Source organism: Nanorana parkeri, unplaced genomic scaffold, assembly GCF_000935625.1.
Source record: "Nanorana parkeri isolate BGI_ZX_2015 unplaced genomic scaffold, ASM93562v1 scaffold1969, whole genome shotgun sequence".
Lineage (NCBI taxonomy): Eukaryota > Metazoa > Chordata > Amphibia > Anura > Dicroglossidae > Nanorana > Nanorana parkeri.
Genome location: NW_017308237.1, coordinates 171,152 through 195,314, shown reverse-complemented (window position 1 = coordinate 195,314; position 24,163 = coordinate 171,152). Strand labels below are relative to the sequence as shown.

Below are 24,163 nucleotides of genomic sequence, written 5' to 3'. Positions count from 1 at the left end.
TTGAAATATATTTACATATCCATTTCACCTGGGTAACAAAGTGACCTCTGGACCTCAGCAATTTAATTTTTCAAATTGATTCAGCTGTGTTAGGTCCCACGCAGCAGCCTTCTGGGGAACCACGCAGGTTCCTTTGCCCGCGACTTCAGGCTGGTACCCTGGAGCAGAGCGGCAGCACAGAGTATGTACCAAATTCATATACTATTATTCTGTATTGCTGTATAATGTAGTGCTGTCCTCTGTATAAATTTAATTGTGACAGTCGAATGTAACATTTGCATACAACCTTTTTTTAAATAATTTTCAAAAAGTAATGTCTCTATTAGTACGCCATCAACAAATTCAAGAACAATTACTACTAACAAGCAGAAAAAAGAATACAAGAAGATTTGAAACACATTTTTTTAAGTCAGCAATAAATGTAATTTATGTGTGTTTATTAAGGGGTCTATTTACTAAGCTGCCATAGGCAGCCGAGTGAATGACCGACCTGAAGTGAGCCAAACACTGTTCGGCTATTCACTTCAGGCTGGTACGGCTGATTTCAGCCGTATATCGGCTGAAATCAGCCCTACATCAGCTTGCTTAGCATGGGTTTGGGTCAGCCGAAGTGCAGAAGGAGTTTGACAACATCTGGATCGGCTGAGCCGAACCTCCGGCAGGCAACTCGCTGCTGTTCGGTCTATTCTTATAGATGCCGAACACCAGTGAGTGAATAGCCGAATGCCGCTGAGCGCCATTCGGCTCGACTGTTCTGCTCGGTCCCTCAGAGTGAATAGCCCCTACAGCACCCCTTCAGTTCTACTTAACCGAAGGGGTCCTGGGGCCGAAGCTAGCCGAAGGATCGGCCGATGCTACGGCTAGATCCTTCGGGAGCTTTGTGAATAGACCCCTAAGTGTTAATAAATACATTATTCATAGTAATATTATTTATGTGAACTATTTTCAAGTGTTGTGCATTCTTTTTAAGCTATGACACACTTTTTTTCTGTAACAATTGTTATGTTTAGCAATGTGGTTGTTATTTTGAGTTTTCATTGGCTGCTATTGCTGAATATAATGATTGTAATGGTAAGTAATGGTAATCACTAAAGTTTAGTGAATTAGTTTAGCCATCAGTTTTATCTTAGCTGCAGATCCTATCCAATTTCGTATAACAATGGAATCTTATAGGGCACTTACTGCACTTTGTTTGACAAGTGTACAAATCATTATTTTGTGGCATTCTTAAAATTGTTAAAGCTTACCAGAGCTTTCAGTTTAAATTGTCTGAATGTATTCCGGGTACATCAAAGCAAAATGTGTGAAAGTCTTACAGTTCATTTTCTTTAGAACGCAGCCACTTCCTGAGTAAAACAGGCTTGTTTCTTGCCAGCAATCTGGATTCATTATTTAAAAAAGGAGTTTAATTTTACTTTAAAGAAAAACGACAAGAAACATTTGTTTAACCCTTGCAGTGGGGCTACCCCTGCACTGTGGGTTAAGTGTGTATAATATTTCTTTATTATTTTCCATATATGACACTATTAACATATAAACATCATGTTGAGAGACAGGAGGTAAACCATCAAAAACAAAAAAACAGAAGAGAAAAATATTCATAACTTCTTTCTAAAACAACCACCATTAGTTTCCCATTAGAATGTTTCTAGAATTAGAATGTTTCACAGTTTCGTCTCCTCCTCTGTGGGTTAAGTGCTCGTTATTATCTAGGTGCTAAAATAACAAAATGATAACCACCCGAAGCTCTGAGCCAGCCAGTTGTCACAACGCTCCCTTCAGCATGCCTCCTCCTTTTAGAATAGAGAAATAGCTTAAATATAAAAATGATGTATGGTGTCTATAATTGCACCTGCAAACCTTGAAACCTTATTATCCTATTGGTAATAATTAAGGTAAATCTAAACATATGAGCAGCACCATCTAAACAAAAATTGTGTAAGTTAGTTCTTAGTGTATCTGTTTTTGTAAGAGCTATATGCAAATCTAATCAGAAGCTAATCTCACTAAACAGTAATTTGTTTACTTTGTTTTATCTTATGCTGGACATAACAGAGTATGTGTACATTCAGTTAATTTTGTAGTGTGGAACAGTGAGATCAATCCAATACATTTAATTAGCACCTGTCCCATTCTAGTGTTTCCCTGAAAAGCTGTTGAAAGAATACTTTAATCTTTTTTTTTTTTTATTTGAAATTTATCAGATTGGGGTGTCGCTGCTGTATTTAAAGCGACACTAAACTTAGAAGTTATTTTCATGATTTATTATATAAATACCTTATTTTTCCATAGTTTAGCTCTAAATGCTCCAAAATCTGTTTTAATTTTTCCATCCACAATTTCTTGCCAGAGAGTGGCTACTTTTCTTCTCCATGTTCCCTCTGGGGACCCCTGGCAAAGCACCTTGTCACCATGTCGATGAGGACACAGGCCTCTTCCCCACAACCCTGGCCCAGTGGTTGTGGGGGTCTGTGGGCAGGGGGGGCTTATCTGAATCTGAATATTTTAAATAAACACACCACACTATTTGGATCCATTTTGAAAAAAAAACCACAACAGTTTTTTTACAAGTTTTTTATTTAAAAAAAAAAAAATGTCCATCAATGTAATCCCAAGGTCAATCATGTCATCCAGCGATGTAGATCCACGTCACTCACAATGGACAATTGCCGCCGACTTGCTGAAAGCAAAATGATACCCAACGCCCACCAACTCAACTCTCGCTGCAAAATGACAGCTCTGCTCCTAATGTCAACAAAGGAGTGGAACAAGTTGTGATGTCATGACTCGCTCCGCCCCTATGTTGACATTCAGGAGCAGAGTTGTTATTATGACAGCTCTGCTCCCAAATGTCAACAAAGGGGTGGAATAAGTCCCGTGACATCACGACTCACTTGACATTCGGGCCAGATCGGTTGGGTCGGCGGGCGTCGGGTATTTTTTCTTTCAGACGATGTGATTGACATTTGGATTACATTGTTAGACATTTTTTTTTGCAAAGACTGAAAAAAAAACACAACACAGTTTTTGAAAAAATAAAGGACTGTTGTTACGGTGTTGTGTGTTTTACAATTTTTCTGTATTTGGTGAATGAGTAAGGATAACAACTACCCCTTACTTATTCACAAGGGGGGCGGCATCTGGGTGTCCCCTTTATGAAAGGGGCACCCAGATTCCTATAAGCCCCCCTGCACACAGACCCCCACAACCACCGGGCCAGGGTTGTGGGGGAGAGGCCCTTGTCCTCATCAACATGCATCTGAATATCTGCATATGCAGAAATTCACCCGAATTTCAATTCAAAACAAAATTAATCGCACATGTCTACTTCCCATAGACTTCAATATGGTGGGGGGTTTATTTTAAATAAAAGACTGGAAAAAAAAACAAAAAAGACCTGCTTTTGACAAAAGAAAGGATTTTCTCAAAAGTCTGGACTTTTTCATAACTATTTTATTTAACCCTTTAGTGAATGGGTAGGGGTACAAGTACCCCTTACTTATTCACAAGGGAGGAGGAGGTACCCCGATGCAAATAAGCCCCCTTGTCCGCAGACCCCTATAACCACCGAGTCAGGGTTGTGGGGACGAGGCCCTTGTCCCCATCGGCACGGGGACAAGGTGCTTTTCCAGGGGTGATCCTGGAAAAGCACCCTCCCAGTGCCGAGGGCATGTGGCCTGTTGTGGGAGGGAGGGGGCGCTCGCTCGCCCCCCCTTTCCGACCCGGCCAGGCCATATGCTCGGATCAAGGGTCTGGTATGGAATTTTAGGGGGGACCCCACGGTTTTCCCCCCATGTTTGGGGGTGTGGTTCCTCCTTAAAATTCCTACCAGACCTTAAGGGCCTGGTATGACTTTAAGGGGGAACCCCACACACTTCTTTTTGTACACGGGGTCCCTCCTAAATATTCCTACCAGACCTTAAGGGTCTTGTATGACTTTTAGGGGGAACCCTACGCTTCTTTAAAAAAAAAATAGTCCCTCCTAACATTCCTACCAGACCTTAAGGGTCTGGTATTGTTTAGGAGGGGTAGCTGCACACTTTAAGAGTAAAAAAAAATGTCATTTATTTTTCTTTAGAAATGTTTTGCTGCAGCAGGTTCTATACATTGTACAGATGCGCCACTTCCTGTCCCCCAGGGCAGTACACCGATCCCCATACACTTTTTATGGCCAATAATTTGCGTATAAGCCCTCTTAAAGGGGACAATCATTTTCGAAAGTTCGGCCCCCATTGACTTGCATTAGGTTTGAGTTCGTATACGAACTTTTCGGGTGTTCGAATACGAACCAAACACTGGGGTGTTCGGCCCATCACTACTCTAGAACCTTACCTGCTACACTGTCCGTGAATCTAACCTCTCATCCCTATGTGTAACTCATTCCATAACTCTTTTCATGTGGATTCACCACACTGTATCATGGTAATAAGAACTATTACCATTACAAACTATGGTGAATACATGAGAAATGGCTCTTGGGTTGGTAATTTAAGGTACAGCTGGTCTGTTTCCTTTTGCTTTTTAGTTGGCTGAGATTTATTATGAATCTAACAATCAGATATTGAGCCTGGTATACTAAAATGAAATATCAACTCCGAGCACAAAAAACTTCCTGGTTTAAAAGAGTTTCACACTCTATTCCCTCAAATGCTTCCATGGTCTGGAATTTCCATTTGATTGCTATGATTGCATACATTTGGCTATAAATATTCATGATCAAATCTTAAAAAAAAACAGACCATAACATGTTAAGAGCATACATTCTTCCATAATAAACAATTGTAGATAAATATTATATAAATATTATAAGCAATATTTGAATAGGAAAAATTTTCTGAAGTCATGAAATTAATGCAAAATGTAACAAATTGTATTACTTACAGTGCAGATAACGTTGAATATATATTGATAGGCAGGTAAGTAAATATCCAAAGGTCACTAAACGAACTACTGTTACAGTTGTAATATCTGTATAGAAGTAGCTGCAGAACTGCTCTCAATGTACAACCTAAACCCACAAGTACTTACAATGCAAATTAATTAACTTTTTGAATGACATTTTGTTCAATATCAACAATGGAGATAATCTCAAAGGAAGCCATGTACATGCTTTTGCCATATATTACTACATTTTGTCAGTAACTGAGGTTTATTATTAAATAGAAGAATAATGAAAATTACTAATAATACCACTTATTTAAGGCCTACACAATAATAAACATATAAAATGTATATAACTATAAGTTTAAATTCATATTTAGAAAACACAGAATAAAAAAATCAAGCTCTAAAAATAATATAATAATGATGTTAAAGCAGAACTCCAGTTATTCCCCACCACAGTTATTTCTTTAGCACTACCCAAACCCCCAAGCCTCTTCAGGTCTTTTTTTTAATTAAAATAATGCCCTATACATAACCTTTACCTCCAGTCTTCAGTCATGGGAGCTCACTCTTCTTCCTTGGCAGTGGTATTCCTCCTAGACTAAACCACACTTATGACATGTGTGCACCACTTAGTCCTGATTACTGTTAGCCCAGTCTGCATGATGACACATCACATCTCTAGAGGGGTCTGACAATGCCAGCCTGGACACACAGGAAATCATGTGATTGTTGTTCTGACCAAAAAACACTGGCAGTACTGGACCAAAGGAAAGCGGGGGACAGCGCTGGAAAGTAGAAAATTGCCTTTTATTTTAAATGCAGGATGTGGGATTAAAGACATGGAATTCTGCTTTAAAGTTGTCCTTAGTTTTGGATAGAATGAGATTTGCCCTCACTACCTGTTCTGGGGATTATCTTTTTACCAGAGAGCAAGTGAGGGAAAATCATCAACCGTTACACAGACAGCAATAAAAAAGATGGTGGTGGTTCTAGTATTCTCTGCTTAACTTAAAAAAAACATGTTCCTTCTATCTGTGTTTGCTGTATTTTGATATTTCTACTCACTTCCTATCCTGGGGGCAATCTTTTTACCGGACAGGAAGTGAAGAAACCTAATCAACAAAGTATCCAACAGCTGTAAAACCTGACAGTAGCTTTAATCCTTCCCTCTTCTATCCAAAGTCCAAAATCCACAAACAGTTTGGGCCATATGTATATTTGAACAGCTGATTGGTTGTTATGCACATCTGCTCCAGTTTTGATACATTTCCCTCTCAGTTTTTTAACAATCAGCTTCTCTCTTCAGTTTGTCCAGTTAAGAGTTTAAAATGATGAAGTTGATTGGTTGCCATCAACATCTGCTCCAGTTTTTGTCTGCTCCAGTTTTGATAAATTCAGTTTTAGAAGATGCATTTGTTTGTAGCTGCATTAGAAGTGTGAAATATTTACAATTTTTTTCATGGCTTTCTTCATGTCTTTGTTTCTTAGGGTGTATATGATTGGGTTTAGTGCTGGGGTTATCACAGTAAAGAGAACAGCAGCAGCTCGATCTTGTTCCAAAGAATCTTGTGTGGAAGGTCGTAAATATGTAAATATTGCTGTTCCATACAAGAGAAATACAACAGTAAGATGAGCACTGCAGGTGGAGAATGCACGTTTTCGACCTTCTGCTGTCTGTATTTTAAGGAGGAATTTGCTAATAAAGAGATAGGAGAGAAGAGTTAATAGCAGAGTGGTTGTGGCCAGTGTTCCAGTGACCCTTGTGAGAAGCTTTAGGTTAAGAGATGTGTCGGCGGACGCCAACTTCAACACAGGTTTAATGTCACAGAAGAAATGATTCACCAGGTTTGGCCCACAAAATGGTAGCTTTGCAGTGATCACGGTGTGTAGGAGAGAGTGGAAATATCCTGTCATCCAAGAACCTAACGCCAAATGTCGAGAAAGTTTACTATTCATAATATTGGAATAACGCAAAGGATTTCCTATGGCCACATAGCGGTCGTAAGACATTGCTGTGAGTAGCATAACTTCTGTGCTACCAAGGAAATGGAAGAAATGGATCTGAGAGATACAGCCAGCAAAAGAGATGACCTTATAACAGGAAAAGAAATCAGCCAGCATCTTGGGAACGGTCACAGAGGAATAACAAATGTCAAGTAATGACAAATTCCACAAAAAATAGTACATAGGAGTATGCAGGCTTGGATCGTGAATGGTTACAACCATGATAGAAAGGTTTCCTATAAGGTTTATAATGTAAAGCATAAAGAAAAATGCAAACAAGATCACCTGAAGCTTTACTATGTCAGTTATTTTATTGGAGAATGTTTTTTCTGTTTTTCCTTGTGGAGGATTTTTGTCTGTATGCACTCTGTGCAATGTATTAGGTACCTCTGACCTGTATGCTGGCAGTGCAGCAGTCAAGAAAATGCAACATACCGCACAGTATACAGCAGGCAGCAGTCAGGTTTATGTAACATAATGTGTACTTTGCATTCTCCTGAATGCCGCACACACTGTGTTCTCTGCTCTATGATACACACTCCTCACTGTTGAATGTTACATACTTATGGCCACTGCACTCTTTATTCTGGACTATACATTGCATAATCCTGACCACCGCACTCTGTACAATATATACTCCTGCTCACTTCACTATACATAACATAAGTAATTATATACTCCTGGCCAAAGTGTTCATTGTCAGATTACTTAGTAGTTCCTGGCTGTTTTAAGGAAGTTAGCCTCAGACAAAGTGTTAGATTTCTGTATATATTATTCATGCATAAAAGTGTATATAATAGAGTTTCAGTTTTTGAAAATGATTGGGCTAAGGTTTTTACGTGCCTGCGAAAGTCTCATTTGTGGAACAGTAATTTAAAAGAACCTATTTCTAGATGCTTTTATTAAACTCAGTTCTAGATAAAGTATGAACCCTCCCCTCCCCATCCTTCTCTCCCCATCCTCCTCTAACCCATCCTGAAGAGGTGCTCTTTTTCTCTACTTTTTGAAGAAAGTTACACTCATCTAAGTCCACTATCCAGGATTCTCTCTGGAGCTGTTTCTATGTGCGGGGGACCACTAACCCAGCGTAACCCAACCCGTGCTCCTTCATGCTGGCAAATATCCAACCATGCCATTGCTCTGACGTCACTTCCACTTCTCTTCTGGATCCTAAGAGGCCCCCACTGAACAGCCAATAGGAAGTGCCCATTTCATGCAGGCAGTGGCATTGGATACCCAAAAAAAGGACCCCACCGGATGTAAACAGAAGTGAAGGCTCAAGACTGGTGCATCATGTGACTGCAGATTTAGGTGAGTAAAAAGAGCATTTAGCTAAGATCTGGGTTTGTGGCTTTGAAGTGTTTTTGTGCACTCTTTATTAAACTTCTAAGACAATGCAATGTCATACTGTAAAAAAGCCCGCAAATTATACTAATAAACTGTTGTGCCAATGGCCAATACGCTTTAGTTTTCCTAAAGCTTTCAGATCTATTGTGGCTGCTACTTCTACCATTCAATTCAGACTAATTACCGCTAGATGAAAAAAAAATTAGCCCTTGAATCTTTTTTTTTTTTTATTTGAAATTTATCAGATTGGGGTGTCGCTGCTGTATTTAAAGCGACACTAAACTTAGAAGTTATTTTCATGATTTATTATATAAATACCTTATTTTTCCATAGTTTAGCTCTAAATGCTCCAAAATCTGTTTTAATTTTTCCATCCACAATTTCTTGCCAGAGAGTGGCTACTTTTCTTCTCCATGTTCCCTCTGGGGACCCCTGGCAAAGCACCTTGTCACCATGTCGATGAGGACACAGGCCTCTTCCCCACAACCCTGGCCCAGTGGTTGTGGGGGTCTGTGGGCAGGGGGGGCTTATCTGAATCTGAATATTTTAAATAAACACACCACACTATTTGGAAACAAAACACAACACAGGTTTTTGACAAGTTTTTTATTTAAAAAAAAAAAAATGTCCATCAATGTAATCCCAAGGTCAATCATGTCATCCAGCGATGTAGATCCACGTCACTCACAATGGACAATTGCCGCCGACTTGCTGAAAGCAAAATGATACCCAACGCCCACCAACTCAACTCTCGCTGCAAAATGACAGCTCTGCTCCTAATGTCAACAAAGGAGTGGAACAAGTTGTGATGTCATGACTCGCTCCGCCCCTATGTTGACATTCAGGAGCAGAGTTGTTATTATGACAGCTCTGCTCCCAAATGTCAACAAAGGGGTGGAATAAGTCCCGTGACATCACGACTCACTTGACATTCGGGCCAGAGCTGTCATTTTGCTGCAAGAGTACCGCAGGTTCGGTTGTGTCGGCGGGCGTCGGGTATTTTTTCTTTCAGACGATGTGATTGACATTTGGATTACATTGTTAGACATTTTTTTTTGCAAAGACTGAAAAAAAAACACAACACAGTTTTTGAAAAAATAAAGGACTGTTGTTACGGTGTTGTGTGTTTTACAATTTTTCTGTATTTGGTGAATGAGTAAGGATAACAACTACCCCTTACTTATTCACAAGGGGGGCGGAATCAGGGTGTCCCCTTTATGAAAGGGGCACCCAGATTCCTATAAGCCCCCCTGCACACAGTCCCCCACAACCACCGGGCCAGGGTTGTGGGGGAGAGGCCCTTGTCCTCATCAACATGCATCTGAATATCTGCATATGCAGAAATTCACCCGAATTTCAATTCAAAACAAAATTAATCGCACATGTCTACTTCCCATAGACTTCAATATGGTGGGGGGTTTATTTTAAATAAAAGACTGGAAAAAAAAACAAAAAAGACCTGCTTTTGACAAAAGAAAGGATTTTCTCAAAAGTCTGGACTTTTTCATAACTATTTTATTTAACCCTTTAGTGAATGGGTAGGGGTACAAGTACCCCTTACTTATTCACAAGGGAGGAGGAGGTACCCCGATGCAAATAAGCCCCCTTGTCCGCAGACCCCTATAACCACCGAGTCAGGGTTGTGGGGACGAGGCCCTTGTCCCCATCGGCACGGGGACAAGGTGCTTTTCCAGGGGTGATCCTGGAAAAGCACCCTCCCAGTGCCGAGGGCATGTGGCCTGTTGTGGGAGGGAGGGGGCGCTCGCTCGCCCCCCCTTTCCGACCCGGCCAGGCCATATGCTCGGATCAAGGGTCTGGTATGGAATTTTAGGGGGGACCCCACGGTTTTCCCCCCATGTTTGGGGGTGTGGTTCCTCCTTAAAATTCCTACCAGACCTTAAGGGCCTGGTATGACTTTAAGGGGGAACCCCACACACTTCTTTTTGTACACGGGGTCCCTCCTAAATATTCCTACCAGACCTTAAGGGTCTTGTATGACTTTTAGGGGGAACCCTACGCTTCTTTAAAAAAAAAATAGTCCCTCCTAACATTCCTACCAGACCTTAAGGGTCTGGTATTGTTTAGGAGGGGTAGCTGCACACTTTAAGAGTAAAAAAAAATGTCATTTATTTTTCTTTAGAAATGTTTTGCTGCAGCAGGTTCTATACATTGTACAGATGCGCCACTTCCTGTCCCCCAGGGCAGTACACCGATCCCCATACACTTTTTATGGCCAATAATTTGCGTATAAGCCCTCTTAAAGGGGACAATCATTTTCGAAAGTTCGGCCCCCATTGACTTGCATTAGGTTTGAGTTCGTATACGAACTTTTCGGGTGTTCGAATACGAACCAAACACTGGGGTGTTCGGCCCATCACTACTCTAGAACCTTACCTGCTACACTGTCCGTGAATCTAACCTCTCATCCCTATGTGTAACTCATTCCATAACTCTTTTCATGTGGATTCACCACACTGTATCATGGTAATAAGAACTATTACCATTACAAACTATGGTGAATACATGAGAAATGGCTCTTGGGTTGGTAATTTAAGGTACAGCTGGTCTGTTTCCTTTTGCTTTTTAGTTGGCTGAGATTTATTATGAATCTAACAATCAGATATTGAGCCTGGTATACTAAAATGAAATATCAACTCCGAGCACAAAAAACATCCTGGTTTAAACGAGTTTCACACTCTATTCCCTCAAATGCTTCCATGGTCTGGAATTTCCATTTGATTGCTATGATTGCATACATTTGGCTATAAATATTCATGATCAAATCTTAAAAAAAAACAGACCATAACATGTTAAGAGCATACATTCTTCCATAATAAACAATTGTAGATAAATATTATATAAATATTATAAGCAATATTTGAATAGGAAAAATTTTCTGAAGTCATGAAATTAATGCAAAATGTAACAAATTGTATTACTTACAGTGCAGATAACGTTGAATATATATTGATAGGCAGGTAAGTAAATATCCAAAGGTCACTAAACGAACTACTGTTACAGTTGTAATATCTGTATAGAAGTAGCTGCAGAACTGCTCTCAATGTACAACCTAAACCCACAAGTACTTACAATGCAAATTTATTAACTTTTTGAATTACATTTTGTTCAATATCAACAATGGAGATAATCTCAAAGGAAGCCATGTACATGCTTTTGCCATATATTACTACATTTTGTCAGTAACTGAGGTTTATTATTAAATAGAAGAATAATGAAAATTACTAATAATACCACTTATTTAAGGCCTACACAATAATAAACATATAAAATGTATATAACTATAAGTTTAAATTCATATTTAGAAAACACAGAATAAAAAAATCAAGCTCTAAAAATAATATAATAATGATGTTAAAGCAGAACTCCAGTTATTCCCCACCACAGTTATTTCTTTAGCACTACCCAAACCCCCAAGCCTCTTCAGGTCTTTTTTTTAATTAAAATAATGCCCTATACATAACCTTTACCTCCAGTCTTCAGTCATGGGAGCTCACTCTTCTTCCTTGGCAGTGGTATTCCTCCTAGACTAAACCACACTTATGACATGTGTGCACCACTTAGTCCTGATTACTGTTAGCCCAGTCTGCATGATGACACATCACATCTCTAGAGGGGTCTGACAATGCCAGCCTGGACACACAGGAAATCATGTGATTGTTGTTCTGACCAAAAAACACTGGCAGTACTGGACCAAAGGAAAGCGGGGGACAGCGCTGGAAAGTAGAAAATTGCCTTTTATTTTAAATGCAGGATGTGGGATTAAAGACATGGAATTCTGCTTTAAAGTTGTCCTTAGTTTTGGATAGAATGAGATTTGCCCTCACTACCTGTTCTGGGGATTATCTTTTTACCAGAGAGCAAGTGAGGGAAAATCATCAACCGTTACACAGACAGCAATAAAAAAGATGGTGGTGGTTCTAGTATTCTCTGCTTAACTTAAAAAAAACATGTTCCTTCTATCTGTGTTTGCTGTATTTTGATATTTCTACTCACTTCCTATCCTGGGGGCAATCTTTTTACCGGACAGGAAGTGAAGAAACCTAATCAACAAAGTATCCAACAGCTGTAAAACCTGACAGTAGCTTTAATCCTTCCCTCTTCTATCCAAAGTCCAAAATCCACAAACAGTTTGGGCCATATGTATATTTGAACAGCTGATTGGTTGTTATGCACATCTGCTCCAGTTTTGATACATTTCCCTCTCAGTTTTTTAACAATCAGCTTCTCTCTTCAGTTTGTCCAGTTAAGAGTTTAAAATGATGAAGTTGATTGGTTGCCATCAACATCTGCTCCAGTTTTTGTCTGCTCCAGTTTTGATAAATTCAGTTTTAGAAGATGCATTTGTTTGTAGCTGCATTAGAAGTGTGAAATATTTACAATTTTTTTCATGGCTTTCTTCATGTCTTTGTTTCTTAGGGTGTATATGATTGGGTTTAGTGCTCGGGTTATCACAGTAAAGAGAACAGCAGCAGCTCGATCTTGTTCCAAAGAATCTTGTGTGGAAGGTCGTAAATATGTAAATATTGCTGTTCCATACAAGAGAAATACAACAGTAAGATGAGCACTGCAGGTGGAGAATGCATGTTTTCGACCTTCTGCTGTCTGTATTTTAAGGAGGAATTTGCTAATAAAGAGATAGGAGAGAAGAGTTAATAGCAGAGTGGTTGTGGCCAGTGTTCCAGTGACCCTTGTGAGAAGCTTTAGGTTAAGAGATGTGTCGGCGGACGCCAACTTCAACACAGGTTTAATGTCACAGAAGAAATGATTCACCAGGTTTGGCCCACAAAATGGTAGCTTTGCAGTCATCACGGTGTGTAGGAGAGAGTGGAAATATCCTGTCATCCAAGAACCTAACGCCAAATGTCGAGAAAGTTTACTATTCATAATATTGGAATAACGCAAAGGATTTCCTATGGCCACATAGCGGTCGTAAGACATTGCTGTGAGTAGCATAACTTCTGTGCTACCAAGGAAATGGAAGAAATGGATCTGAGAGATACAGCCAGCAAAAGAGATGACCTTATAACAGGAAAAGAAATCAGCCAGCATCTTGGGAACGGTCACAGAGGAATAACAAATGTCAAGTAATGACAAATTCCACAAAAAATAGTACATAGGAGTATGCAGGCTTGGATCGTGAATGGTTACAACCATGATAGAAAGGTTTCCTATAAGGTTTATAATGTAAAGCATAAAGAAAAATGCAAACAAGATCACCTGAAGCTTTACTATGTCAGTTAAGCCAAGCAAAGCAAAATAAGTAATTGATGTACAATTTTCCAACATAATTTGACTTTCGTTACCTGCAGTAAATAATAAAGATAACACATTCAGTTAACAATGCAACTGATTTTGTGTAGGCATTAATACAATTATTTCTGTTACACAGGAATATGTTGACAGAATATCCTGGGAGGAATTTTTGATTATTTTCCATTATCATCAAAACTTTCCTTAGATTTTCAGTATTGCAAATAAGTCGATAAATGTAAGGCAGGTGTGAAAAAATGCTGTAAAGTAAGAATGCTTTCAGAAATCTAAGTGTTAATAGTTTCTTTCTATCAATGAACAAAATGGAAAGTAAATGAACAGTAGATAAATCCAAATCATATCCATCATGCTGATTTCTAAAAGCATTGATAAGTATCTGCTTGTATTTCTCAGCATTGAGGACACCATTGATCCTGACCAAATCTCCAACTTCATTGGCAGTAATGCAGCCTCAGACTTGCAAGGAACCTCCAACGTGCTTCACGGTTGCTGCAGACACTCATTATTGTCCCGTTTTTCAGTCTGTCGGCGAACAAACTGCCTCCTGCTACAGCCAAATATTTAAAATTTTGACACATCAGTCCAGAGCACCTGCTGCCATTTTTCTGTGGCCTTGCAGCCAAAATGCCATGTCTCCGACGTGGAAATAAGGCTAAGCAACTCAACTATGCAAAAAACCTAGGAACTGGGGTGCAGAAAAATGGCAGCAGGTGCTCTTGACTAATGAGTCAAAATGTGAAATACTTGGCTCATCAGTCAAGGAGGCAGTTTGTTCATCGAAAGGCTGGGGCACGGTACAATAATGGGTGTCTACAGCAATAGTGAAGCATGGCAGAGGTTCCTTGCAAATCTGGGACTGCATTTATGCCAATGGAGTTGGAGATTTGATCGGGATCAATGGTGTCTTCAATGCTGAGAAATACAAGCAAATACTTATCCATCATGCCATAACCTCAGGGAAGAGTGTGATTGGCCCCAAATTTGTTCTGCTGCAGGACAACGACCCCAAACATACAGCCAATGTCATACAGAACTATCTTCAGGGTAAAGAAGAACAAGGAGTCCTGGAAGTGATGGTTTGGCCATCACATATCCCTGATCTCAACATCATCGAGTCTGTCTGGGATTACATGGAGAGAGAAGGATTTGAGGCAGCCTACATCCCCAGAAGAGCTGTGGTTAGTTCTATAAGATATTTGAACAACTTACCTGCCTAGTTCCTTTAAAAACTATGTGCAAATGTACCTAGAAGAATTGATGTGGTTTTGAAGGCAAAGGATGGTCACACCACATATTGATGTGCTTTGGATTTTTCTACTGTTCATGTACTTTACCATTTTGTTCCATGGATAAAAATAAACTATTAACACTTTGATTTCTAAAAGCATTCTTACTTTACAGCATTTTTTCACACCTGCCGAAAACTTTTGCACAGTACGGTATTCTTGCTGGAGTCCCCAACAAATATAAAAATATCATTCTACTACCTTAATAGCTTATTGAGCTAGTTTTGGGTGAGATTACACTATATCCCCTCTTTATAATAATGGCTGCATGCCTAACATCACTGCATTTAAGGGTGGCAGTTTGCCTTTTTAGAGAACTTCTTCTTTATAAAATGTAAAATAGCCATTTGTGCTACAGTAAGTCCTGCTTACTGTTCAGCTGCTTTATTTTGGTGGGCTAAGGAGACATTGCGCAGCAACAGTTGGGATGGTTTACTCAATACATTTTGTGAATATTCACTTCAGTTATTCAGTTATGTGAAGCAAGTTTGAGTTTGAATAACCAGTTTTGTGAAATGGAAATAAGTAAAGTGAACAGGAGTTTACGTTTCACTTGCAATGGTTGTAAAGTGTATGGCCACCTTAAAACTGAAGTGAATATTCACACAAATTATTCAGTTAATTATTTAAAATCCTTTAGTAAATCAGCTTCAGGGTGTCTATATAACTTTAAACTTCTTATCTCCCTAAGGAAGGTCTGGTCATTGGATGAGCAAAATTGAGAGTTGCCTGTTTCCCCAAATATCGGTTAAAATTGGAGACATAAGTCATTGTGGAAGGCAATGTTGTGTTTTGTTTTTTTTACGGTGCAATGGGCTTTAAATTGCTTGCTAAGAATGCTGCTCTTTACTATCCCAACTATCTTAGCCCATATGTAGTCTTATTAGATTACAACAGTAGGCAAATAAAAAATACAAACACAGAAACCTCCAAAACAGAAGAACACTAAATCCAGTAAACGTAATCCATTAAATACACCCCCCCAAACATTTTTTTGCACGTAAGCAGCTAAATCATTTAAATTATGGTTTCTGGTTTGGCAAACTTTCACTAATGGTGAAATCAGTCATTTCTGAATTCACAACATCAGTTTTTATCAAGTCACTCTATCATCCCTATTTTTGCCTTATAAACCTTTTGAGGGTGCTGCAGTTACCTCTACTCTGCTCTGTTCAAAACTCTTCGAAACAACTTTAATTGTGTTTCAGGTAAAGTTGTAACACAAAAGTTAAGATTCTTAGAAAACACAAAAACATTGTAAGGTTGCATTTAACTGTTTCATTTCTATGTATTTACCTTGGTTGTAGCCTCATAATAATGATAGTAAATCAATAATATTTGTATTTTGCAGTTAACAAATATTATTCACACCTTACAATGTCACAGATATTCACTGATTGTCTCTCACCACAAACCCTTTTTGTAGCCTTCATAAATGTAATTAAAAAAAAAACTCATAGTGTGTGTTCAATTATTTTTTGCAATTGTGTTTTTGAAGAATACCCTGGGATACTGTGACAATCTTACTCATACTCTAGGGGCTAATAAATCTTATCTACGGCCTCGAAAATGTTTAAGTATTATTACATTTAATACCAGGTATGGTACAAATTTGTTATAGGAATGTACTGTAGATTTAAATACACACTTATGCACATACTGGGATTGATACTAATTAAATGCTATAGTCCAAAATACATTTATTTTGGTAATCAATTTTTTTCTAGTGCCTCACAAAAACGGCCAGGTGCTGGCCTATTTTTCCCATGAATTTGCTGCATTTAAATGTCTTCTAATAAACAAATCTATTTCTAGACTAACAACATTTTAGTCATAAATACCCTTGTTCATTGTAGTTTTATAACTCTCTAGAGTCTCTCCCATCCTCTGGAATTCTTTACCCAACCTGTCCGTCTGTCGCCCACCTTGACTGCCTTTAGGCATTCCCTAAAGACTCATCTCTTCAGGGAAGCCTATCCCACCTCAACCTAACTGCTCAACCATCACGTTCTCAAATAATTCATCCCCACACATCTCCCTCCTCATGTATCACTTCCCCCTCCCTTTTAGATTGTAAGCCCTCAGGGGCAGGGCCCTCCTTACCATCTTGTCTTGATTTGTATTGTGATTGTAATGTCTTCCCTATATTGTTTTTTTTTTTCAATTATTTCGATTTATTGGATTTTTCAGGTGTTATACATGGAACACTGTACAATTACATGGCACTAATTTCACAATTTACATTTTGTTCTGAGTGTTGTCCCATGCATATTTCCAGGTAGATGTATCAGGTATAGAACCTACAACTGTAAGTGGTACCTCACTAGGTACCTCGCCCGCTTAAATCCACAAGGGTGGGCCACTCATCCCGGTTAAGCACCTAAGGTCACTTCTCAGGGTCAAGCAAGTGAGATTGATAGGTATCAGAGTCCCGGAAGGCCAAACAACATACCCATTTCCTATAAAAAGTATAGTTTGAGTCCTTGTCGGTGTACATTAGTTCCTCCAACAATCTTATGCTGTCCACTTTTCGGAACCAATCCTGCATGGAGGGGACGTTTGCGGATCTCCAGTATCTCGGTATGAGAGATTTGGCCACATTCAATAGGGATGGGACTATTGATTTCTTGTATGATCACAGGGAGTCAGAGGTGAGGTGGAACTGAGCCACCCAAGGATCTCTCGGGAGCTGCTCACCACTGATGTGGTGAATGATCTGGAGAACCAGTGTCTAAGAAGGTATGATTAACGGACATTCCCACCAGATATGAGCAAAGGAGCCTGGGTTCCTGCATGACCGCCAGCAATGGGGATCAAGGAGAGGGTCGATTTTGTGCAACTTGGTAGGGACATAGTACCACCGAGATAATAGTTTGTAATTAGTTTCTAACATTGGGACATCTATCGATGAGGTCGTAACCAGGGCCATTACACGAGATCTTTCCTCAGGGGTAAGAGTTCTGTGTAAGTCTGGCTCCCATTTGCGTATGAACGGCGGGGGCGTGTCGTGTTCCTCGTTGAGTATGGCTCTATAGAAGTAAGAGAGGCAGTGAGTGGGCACAGATTTTGAGCTTGGAATGGATTCAACGAAAGTGAAGTCTCGGGGCTCTCTTAGTGGTTTTGGGAGTGAGCCTATGAAATGGGACAGCTGGCGGTGTTTCTAGGAATCCAGGGGTATCCTGCCCCATTTGGCTCTCAGAGTCATCAGCGTGTTTATGGGAGGTACCAGTCAATACATCGCCCAGTTTAAGAGTGGCAGATTCCGACCACTGCGCGAAGGATCTGTCTACTCGCCCCAGAGGCAAGAAGTCAGAGCCCTGCAAGGGCTTGAGTTGTGTGGCCATCGAAACCTGCGGTGTAAGCGGTCCCAGGAGCGTAACGTGGAAGAAGTCAGAGGCAAGATGGTAGAGGTAAAGGGCCTCCACTCAGGGGGCAACCATATTACCTCCTGTAAAGGAGCACCACAGACCACAGTCTCTAGGGACACCCAACTCTTACCCGAGCCCCCATATACCCAGTCCACCACTCTCACCATCTGGGCTGCTACGTGGTAGGCCCAGAAGTCTGGGAGGGCCAGCCCTCCATTCCGCCGAGTTTGTACCAGTATCCTACCCGCAATCCTGGGAGCGCGGTTCTGCCGTATGTAGGTGGACGTTATTCTGGCGAGGGTCCTGAAGTATGAACCAGGCAATTCTATGGGGAGCATCTGGAACAGAAAAAAAACTTTAGGGAGAATCATCATCTTCACAGCGTTTATCCTCCCCACCCAGGGTAGTGTACGTAGGGAGAAGGAGGGCAGGTCTGCTTTAACCAAGTTTAAGAGAGGTATGAAGTTGCAACGGTAGAGGTCTGAGAGCCTAAGTGGCAAGTGAATGTCCAAGTATCGGATGGAGTGGGGACGCCATTGGAAGGAGAATTGAGGGAGGAGTGCTCGAGTGTCCTCTTCCGTCATGGTTAGGTTAAGGATTTCAGATTTACTCATATTAATTTTGAAGTTTGAGAGAGAGCCATATTGATCTAATGATCTAATGATGAGTATTTGTGGGAGGGATATCCGAGGGTTCCGGGCATAAAACAGGATATCATCCGTGTACGCTGATAATTTGAATTCGCCCGCCCCGGTCGGGATACCCTGAATATCAGGGTTTTGTCTAATGGTGGCTAACAGGGGCTGTAACGAGATAGCGAACAGTAGGGGGGATAGGGGACACCCCTGTCGGGTTCCGTTGTGTAGAGTGAAAGAGGGGATAGGGATCCATTGATACGCATTTTTGCAGTAGGATTATTGTAGAGTGCTGAGATCCACTCCAACATCCGGACCCCCAGACCAAGGTGGGACAGGGTGGCGAGGAGAAAATCCCATGCCACCCTGTCAAATGCCTTTTCTGCATCGGTGCAGAGTGGGGTATTTTTGTTGTTGTTTGTTGTTGTTTAGCAATGTGCATCAGGTTGATGGATTTAAGAGCGTTATCCCGGGCTTCTCTACCTGGGATAAAACCCACCTGTGGCAAGGACATCTTTTTCCATATGGCTTTAGAGAGCAAAGTCATCAGAGTGGCTGAAGGTTCAGAGAAGGAAGCTTCTCTGCAATGCTTGGGTTGAGCCTATGGTGGGAGTTCATTCAGCGGTAGCAATTGCAGGTCAGCAAGGACGTGGCGGAAGGTCTCCAGAGTCAAGCCGTGGTAATGGCAGCCATTGTAGGTGAACATGAGACAGAGCGGGGAAACCCCATCGATACATACAGGTGAAACTCGAATAATTAGAATATCGTGCAAAGTTCATTTATTTCACTAATGCAACTTAAAAGGTGAAACTAATATATGAGATAGACTCATTACATGCAAAGCAAGATAATTCAAGCCGTGATTTGTCATAATTGTGATGATTATGGCTTACAGCTCATCAAAACCCCAAGAACCCCAAATCCACAACCTCAAAAAAGTAGAATATTACATGCAATCAATAAAACAAGGATTGTACATAGAACAATATCGGACCTCTGAAAAGAACAAGCATGCATATGTACTCAGTACTTGGTTTGGGCCCCTTTTGCAGGACTTACTGCAATTACTTTTGCACGATATTTTAATTATTCGAGTTTCACCTGTAATCTGGTGTTTTTGAAGGATCTGAAGAAGATGTTTAAGCTCCCTGCATTTGGCAATTGTAGAGGGAGCTAAATTAGCGAAGACTTGATAGGGAGTACACTGGAAAGATAACGGTTGTTGAGCACGGGCGGCCTCAATAATTGCTTCTTTAGTGCGAAAGTACAGAAATGTAGCCACCATACCCGTGGGTGGGCCTTCAGGCAGCCATTTAGTTAGGGCACATGAACCCTCTCCATTTCCAGACATTCAATAGGAATGGAAGGAACCAGTTGTTGAAGTAGTGCAGTTATGGTAGATTGCAAATTAAGAACATGTTCAGGAATACTACTGAAACGTAGATTCGATCAACGCAAGTGATTTTCCAGATCCTCCAATTTCGATCACAGGAGCTGGTTGTCGTTGTGAAGTCTGCCCATTCCTTCTGTATGGGAGCTAATTTTGTGGTCAGCGTCGTCCATACTGATTTCTAAGTCAGCAGTGCATTGGCCCAGTTTGCGAATTTCGCGGGACAGCTGGCCAGTAATTTGTTTGGATGTAGTTGCAAGAGCTTTGCAAAGCATGCGGTCAAATTTATGAAGGGGTTCTTTCTGAGAGGACTCACATGGAGGAGAGGCAGAGCTGTTATCACTGTCATCCGCAGCCTCATTGCACAGTGCAGGTGGTGTAGAGGCAAGGCTTGCCTGTCTGATGTACGGCGGCGCCATCTTGGATGCTGCTTGTGCCAAGGCTTCATTAATCAATTTACCACGGGGAGGATTTTGTTTGGGACCGGAGCGTGACATCTTGCTCCCAGTACGTTCAAGATGCTGGGAGGTTGAAAGAACTTCTGTTTGTGTAGCTAGGGCTTGGTTTTGTGCCCGAGTGTGCTGAGGCGATGCAGAGCGTTGTCAGTACGTGACCTGTATCGTCCGTTGCGCGCATGCACCCCAGCGTTAAAAGTTTTTAAAGCGTCGCCTATGGCCAATTTTGGGTGTACTAATTTTTTTGTAATTTTGCGGGCACTCGCAATTTTAAGGCTTGACATGTTTGGTGTTTATTTACCCGACGTGACCCCGTCTTTTATATTTTACCCAAAAAATTGGGGTGATAATAAATGTTTTATAACATTTCAAAGGGAAACAGGTTTTTTTCAAAATTCACTGTACTTGTTTGTTATTTAGTAAAAAATAAAATTAAATGATTAAATACCACCAAAATAAACCAAATATGTGTCCCAAAAAAATGGTATAAAATGAATTTCATTTGCATGACTGAATAAATGTCGGTCAAAGTACTGGAGCGCTGAATACTCAAAAATGGCATGGACAGGAAGGGAATGTAAACACCCCAGTCTTCAAGTGGTTCATACTGTAACAACAACAACATAGGACAAAGTCTAAGAAACGTTATGACTTTTGCTGTTTATGATAAGCAAAGATCAAAGTGTAATAAATTGGATATCTTTTCCTGTTTGTGATAGACAGACTTTTTTTTCTTACACTGTGACTCAATATTCTTTAACAAGCTTCTAAGGAGGTGAGCAGTCAAGGTTAATTATTAACCACCGCATTTAAAGCAAAGGACAAAGTCTAAAAATGTTTTTATAACTTTTGCTTACTTACTTCTCTGTTTATAACTAATATTTATTCAGTTTACACCTTAAAAATCCTAGAGGGAACTTTCAATTCACTGAAACTTTTCTACATGGTATGCTATATGTGGAGCTGTATAGGATTTTAGCTATACGGTTTATCATTCTCATTACATATTGTTATTTATCATTGTTTCCTTATATTTTTCTCTCCAGTTGACATTTGGAACTTGGAATTCAGTGTGTTTCTTTTTAGCTTTCAGTGGAATACTCCCATTGCTTGATTGCAGATGAAGGTTATTGACTTCTGATATTCAGTCCTTGTGGATTCAGGAAACATACATGAAAAAAGAAAAGTAAGTGCCTATTATTATTGTTATTAATATTATGTTAAGCAAATTTGATTTTCTGGACTAATTTGCCAAAAAATCTTAGAATTCAGCAATTATTCGTCTTTTTTCCTTGTTATGATTGAATCCCCTTCAGGTCAACTATCTACGATGCAAGGATTTTTTGCAAACTTTTTTGCAGATCTTAACCTGTCTGTTTTCTGAAGATATTGCAGTTTGTTTTATCATGCTGTTTCTGAAAACTGATTTCTGAATGGAAAAAACACAAAAATACAACAGCCAAGCCAAAAGGGGGAAGAGTCCAAAATGCTTTAGTGGTTCTTTTAGCAAGATCACAGCACACCCCCTTCATCATGGCTTAGTGAACTTCAAGAAGACTTAGATTGACTCAGTGAAATGGAAAATCAGATAGATCTTTAGTTTGCTGGTAAATGACAAGAATAATCGTGCAGTATATGTCAGTGTGAGTTGAGAGGTTTTGCAGGTTTAAAAATAAATAAAAAATGTAAGCACCTGTAAAAGAAGACATTTTACACTTACCTGGTCCAGTTTCTGCTCATGAAATCTTTTCTGTGCTGCAGAGTTACCCTGACAGAAGAATCTTCAAATCCAACACACTTCACAGTGCGTTTGATGCATGCACTGTCCCATAATGTCTAGAGGCACACATTAGTGTATCTAATATCATAAGTGATTGCTTTTGCTATCAACATTTTCATACATGTTGGAAAACGTCTGAGCAATTGGTACAAAACTACCCTATTGTCACTAAATACAGAGTTAGGCAAAGTGACAGCACAAGTACTGCTTTGTTCTTGCTTGCTGAGATTATAACCAGCAGTGGGTCCTCGTATGAATAAGTACAGACAGATGTCTCCCCATCCATCATTGGGGAGGCACCTGTTTGTGGACAGCCTGAAGGTCTAGCTGTGCTTTGAGTCTAGAAGGACCCTGCACATGTTTATTAGCAAATACATTCTAATTATACAGTATCACCTGTCATTTTGTGTAGAGATCTTAAAACATTTACAGTGGTAGTTGAGAAAAATTGATTTTGTGAAAACGAAGGGAATTGCCTAAAATACATTAAAGAAGAACTCCAGGGAAAAAAAATATTAACCCTTGCAGTGGGGCTACCCACGCACTTCAAGGGTTAAGTGCTTGTTTGTGTCTAGGTGCTAAAAAAGTTATGCTCACCAGACCATCTGAGCTGGCTTGTTCTCAGACCACTGTCAACATCTCTCCCCCTCTGCTGCAGTGGTCTAAGGGTCCTGATTTCATATTGCTCTATACACTGTGCATAGACTGTGTGTAGGCGTGAGGATGCCGAGGAGCAGACCATCTTTGCAGTGGAGGAGGAGACAGGCTTCAGTGAATATAGAAGGGAGCAGGCTTGGATGGTGAGTATAACTTTTTTTAGCACCTAAACAAAAATTAGCATTTAACCCTTGCATTGTGGGGATAGCCCCACTGCAAGGGTTAATAGCTTTTTTAACCAGAGTTCTTCTTTAAATACAGTTATTACCTTACACTACCCTGCAGAAAATGTATGATAATATATTATATCGTTTTATCTTATTTTCCACAAATTGTTATCCATCTCAGAATGCCTGTCAGTGCACTGGGAAATCAGCATGTTTTGCTCATTGGGTATGATCTCCTAAAGGCAAAGAGACTGTTCATTTTGCAAGGAAACTTTCCCTTAGGTTAGTAAATGTATGTTGTCCAATACAAATACCCAATCACATGGAAGCAAAATTAAACAAAAAACTTATTTTTGCTTGCATGTGATAGTAAATAAGGTCAGCTCTGCTGACTTCCATCATCTAAGTGAAAATTCCCTTGCAAAGTGAGCAACCAATTTGCCTTTAGTAAATTAATTCCAAATTGCATTAGGGCAGCCCATTCATTTTGAAAGGGGGCTGTCAAAGCATCTCAACACATGAATAAAAGTACCTGCTCTATTCTTGGCATTGCAGTGTGCCACAATGCATGCATATTTACTAGCGGGTCCGATCTCCTCGCCGCTCGGCCATCCTGACAGCTGCGAGCGTGGCTTCTCTCCCCCTCGGGGCGGCTTCTCTCCCGCTCGGCCATCCTGACAGCAGGCAGCACTCCCTCCTGCGACCCCGGACGGACGGACAAGGGAGCGCTGTCATCATGTGGGTGAGGAGGAGAGAAGCCGCCCCAAGGAGTGCCTGACTCAATGGCTTCATTTCCACTCGCCCCCACACAATTTTCACTCACAATTTGCGAGGGGGCGAGTGGAAATTTTGAGCCCTGTTTACATGTATGCCTTGTAGTGCACAATAGCACATT

General features: G+C 40.3%; 2 protein-coding genes across 2 annotated transcripts; both read right to left on the bottom strand.

The window, feature by feature from the left end:
- Positions 1-6,315: 6,315 nt before the first annotated feature.
- Positions 6,316-8,912, bottom strand: LOC108800244 (olfactory receptor 12D1-like; the record flags this gene model as incomplete). Its single annotated transcript, XM_018572210.1, has 2 exons — positions 6,316-7,195; positions 8,875-8,912. Coding segments are annotated over 2 exons (918 nt in total), but the record flags the coding sequence as incomplete, so codon positions are not given.
- Positions 8,913-12,615: 3,703 nt separating this feature from the next.
- Positions 12,616-18,768, bottom strand: LOC108800243 (olfactory receptor 12D2-like). The gene is made up of 3 exons (XM_018572209.1): positions 18,262-18,768; positions 18,043-18,166; positions 12,616-13,562 (listed from the first exon to the last, which is right to left on the bottom strand). The coding sequence occupies exons 1-3, from the start codon at positions 18,766-18,768 to the stop codon at positions 12,616-12,618; spliced, it is 1,578 nt and encodes a 525-aa protein (XP_018427711.1).
- Positions 18,769-24,163: the final 5,395 nt, after the last annotated feature.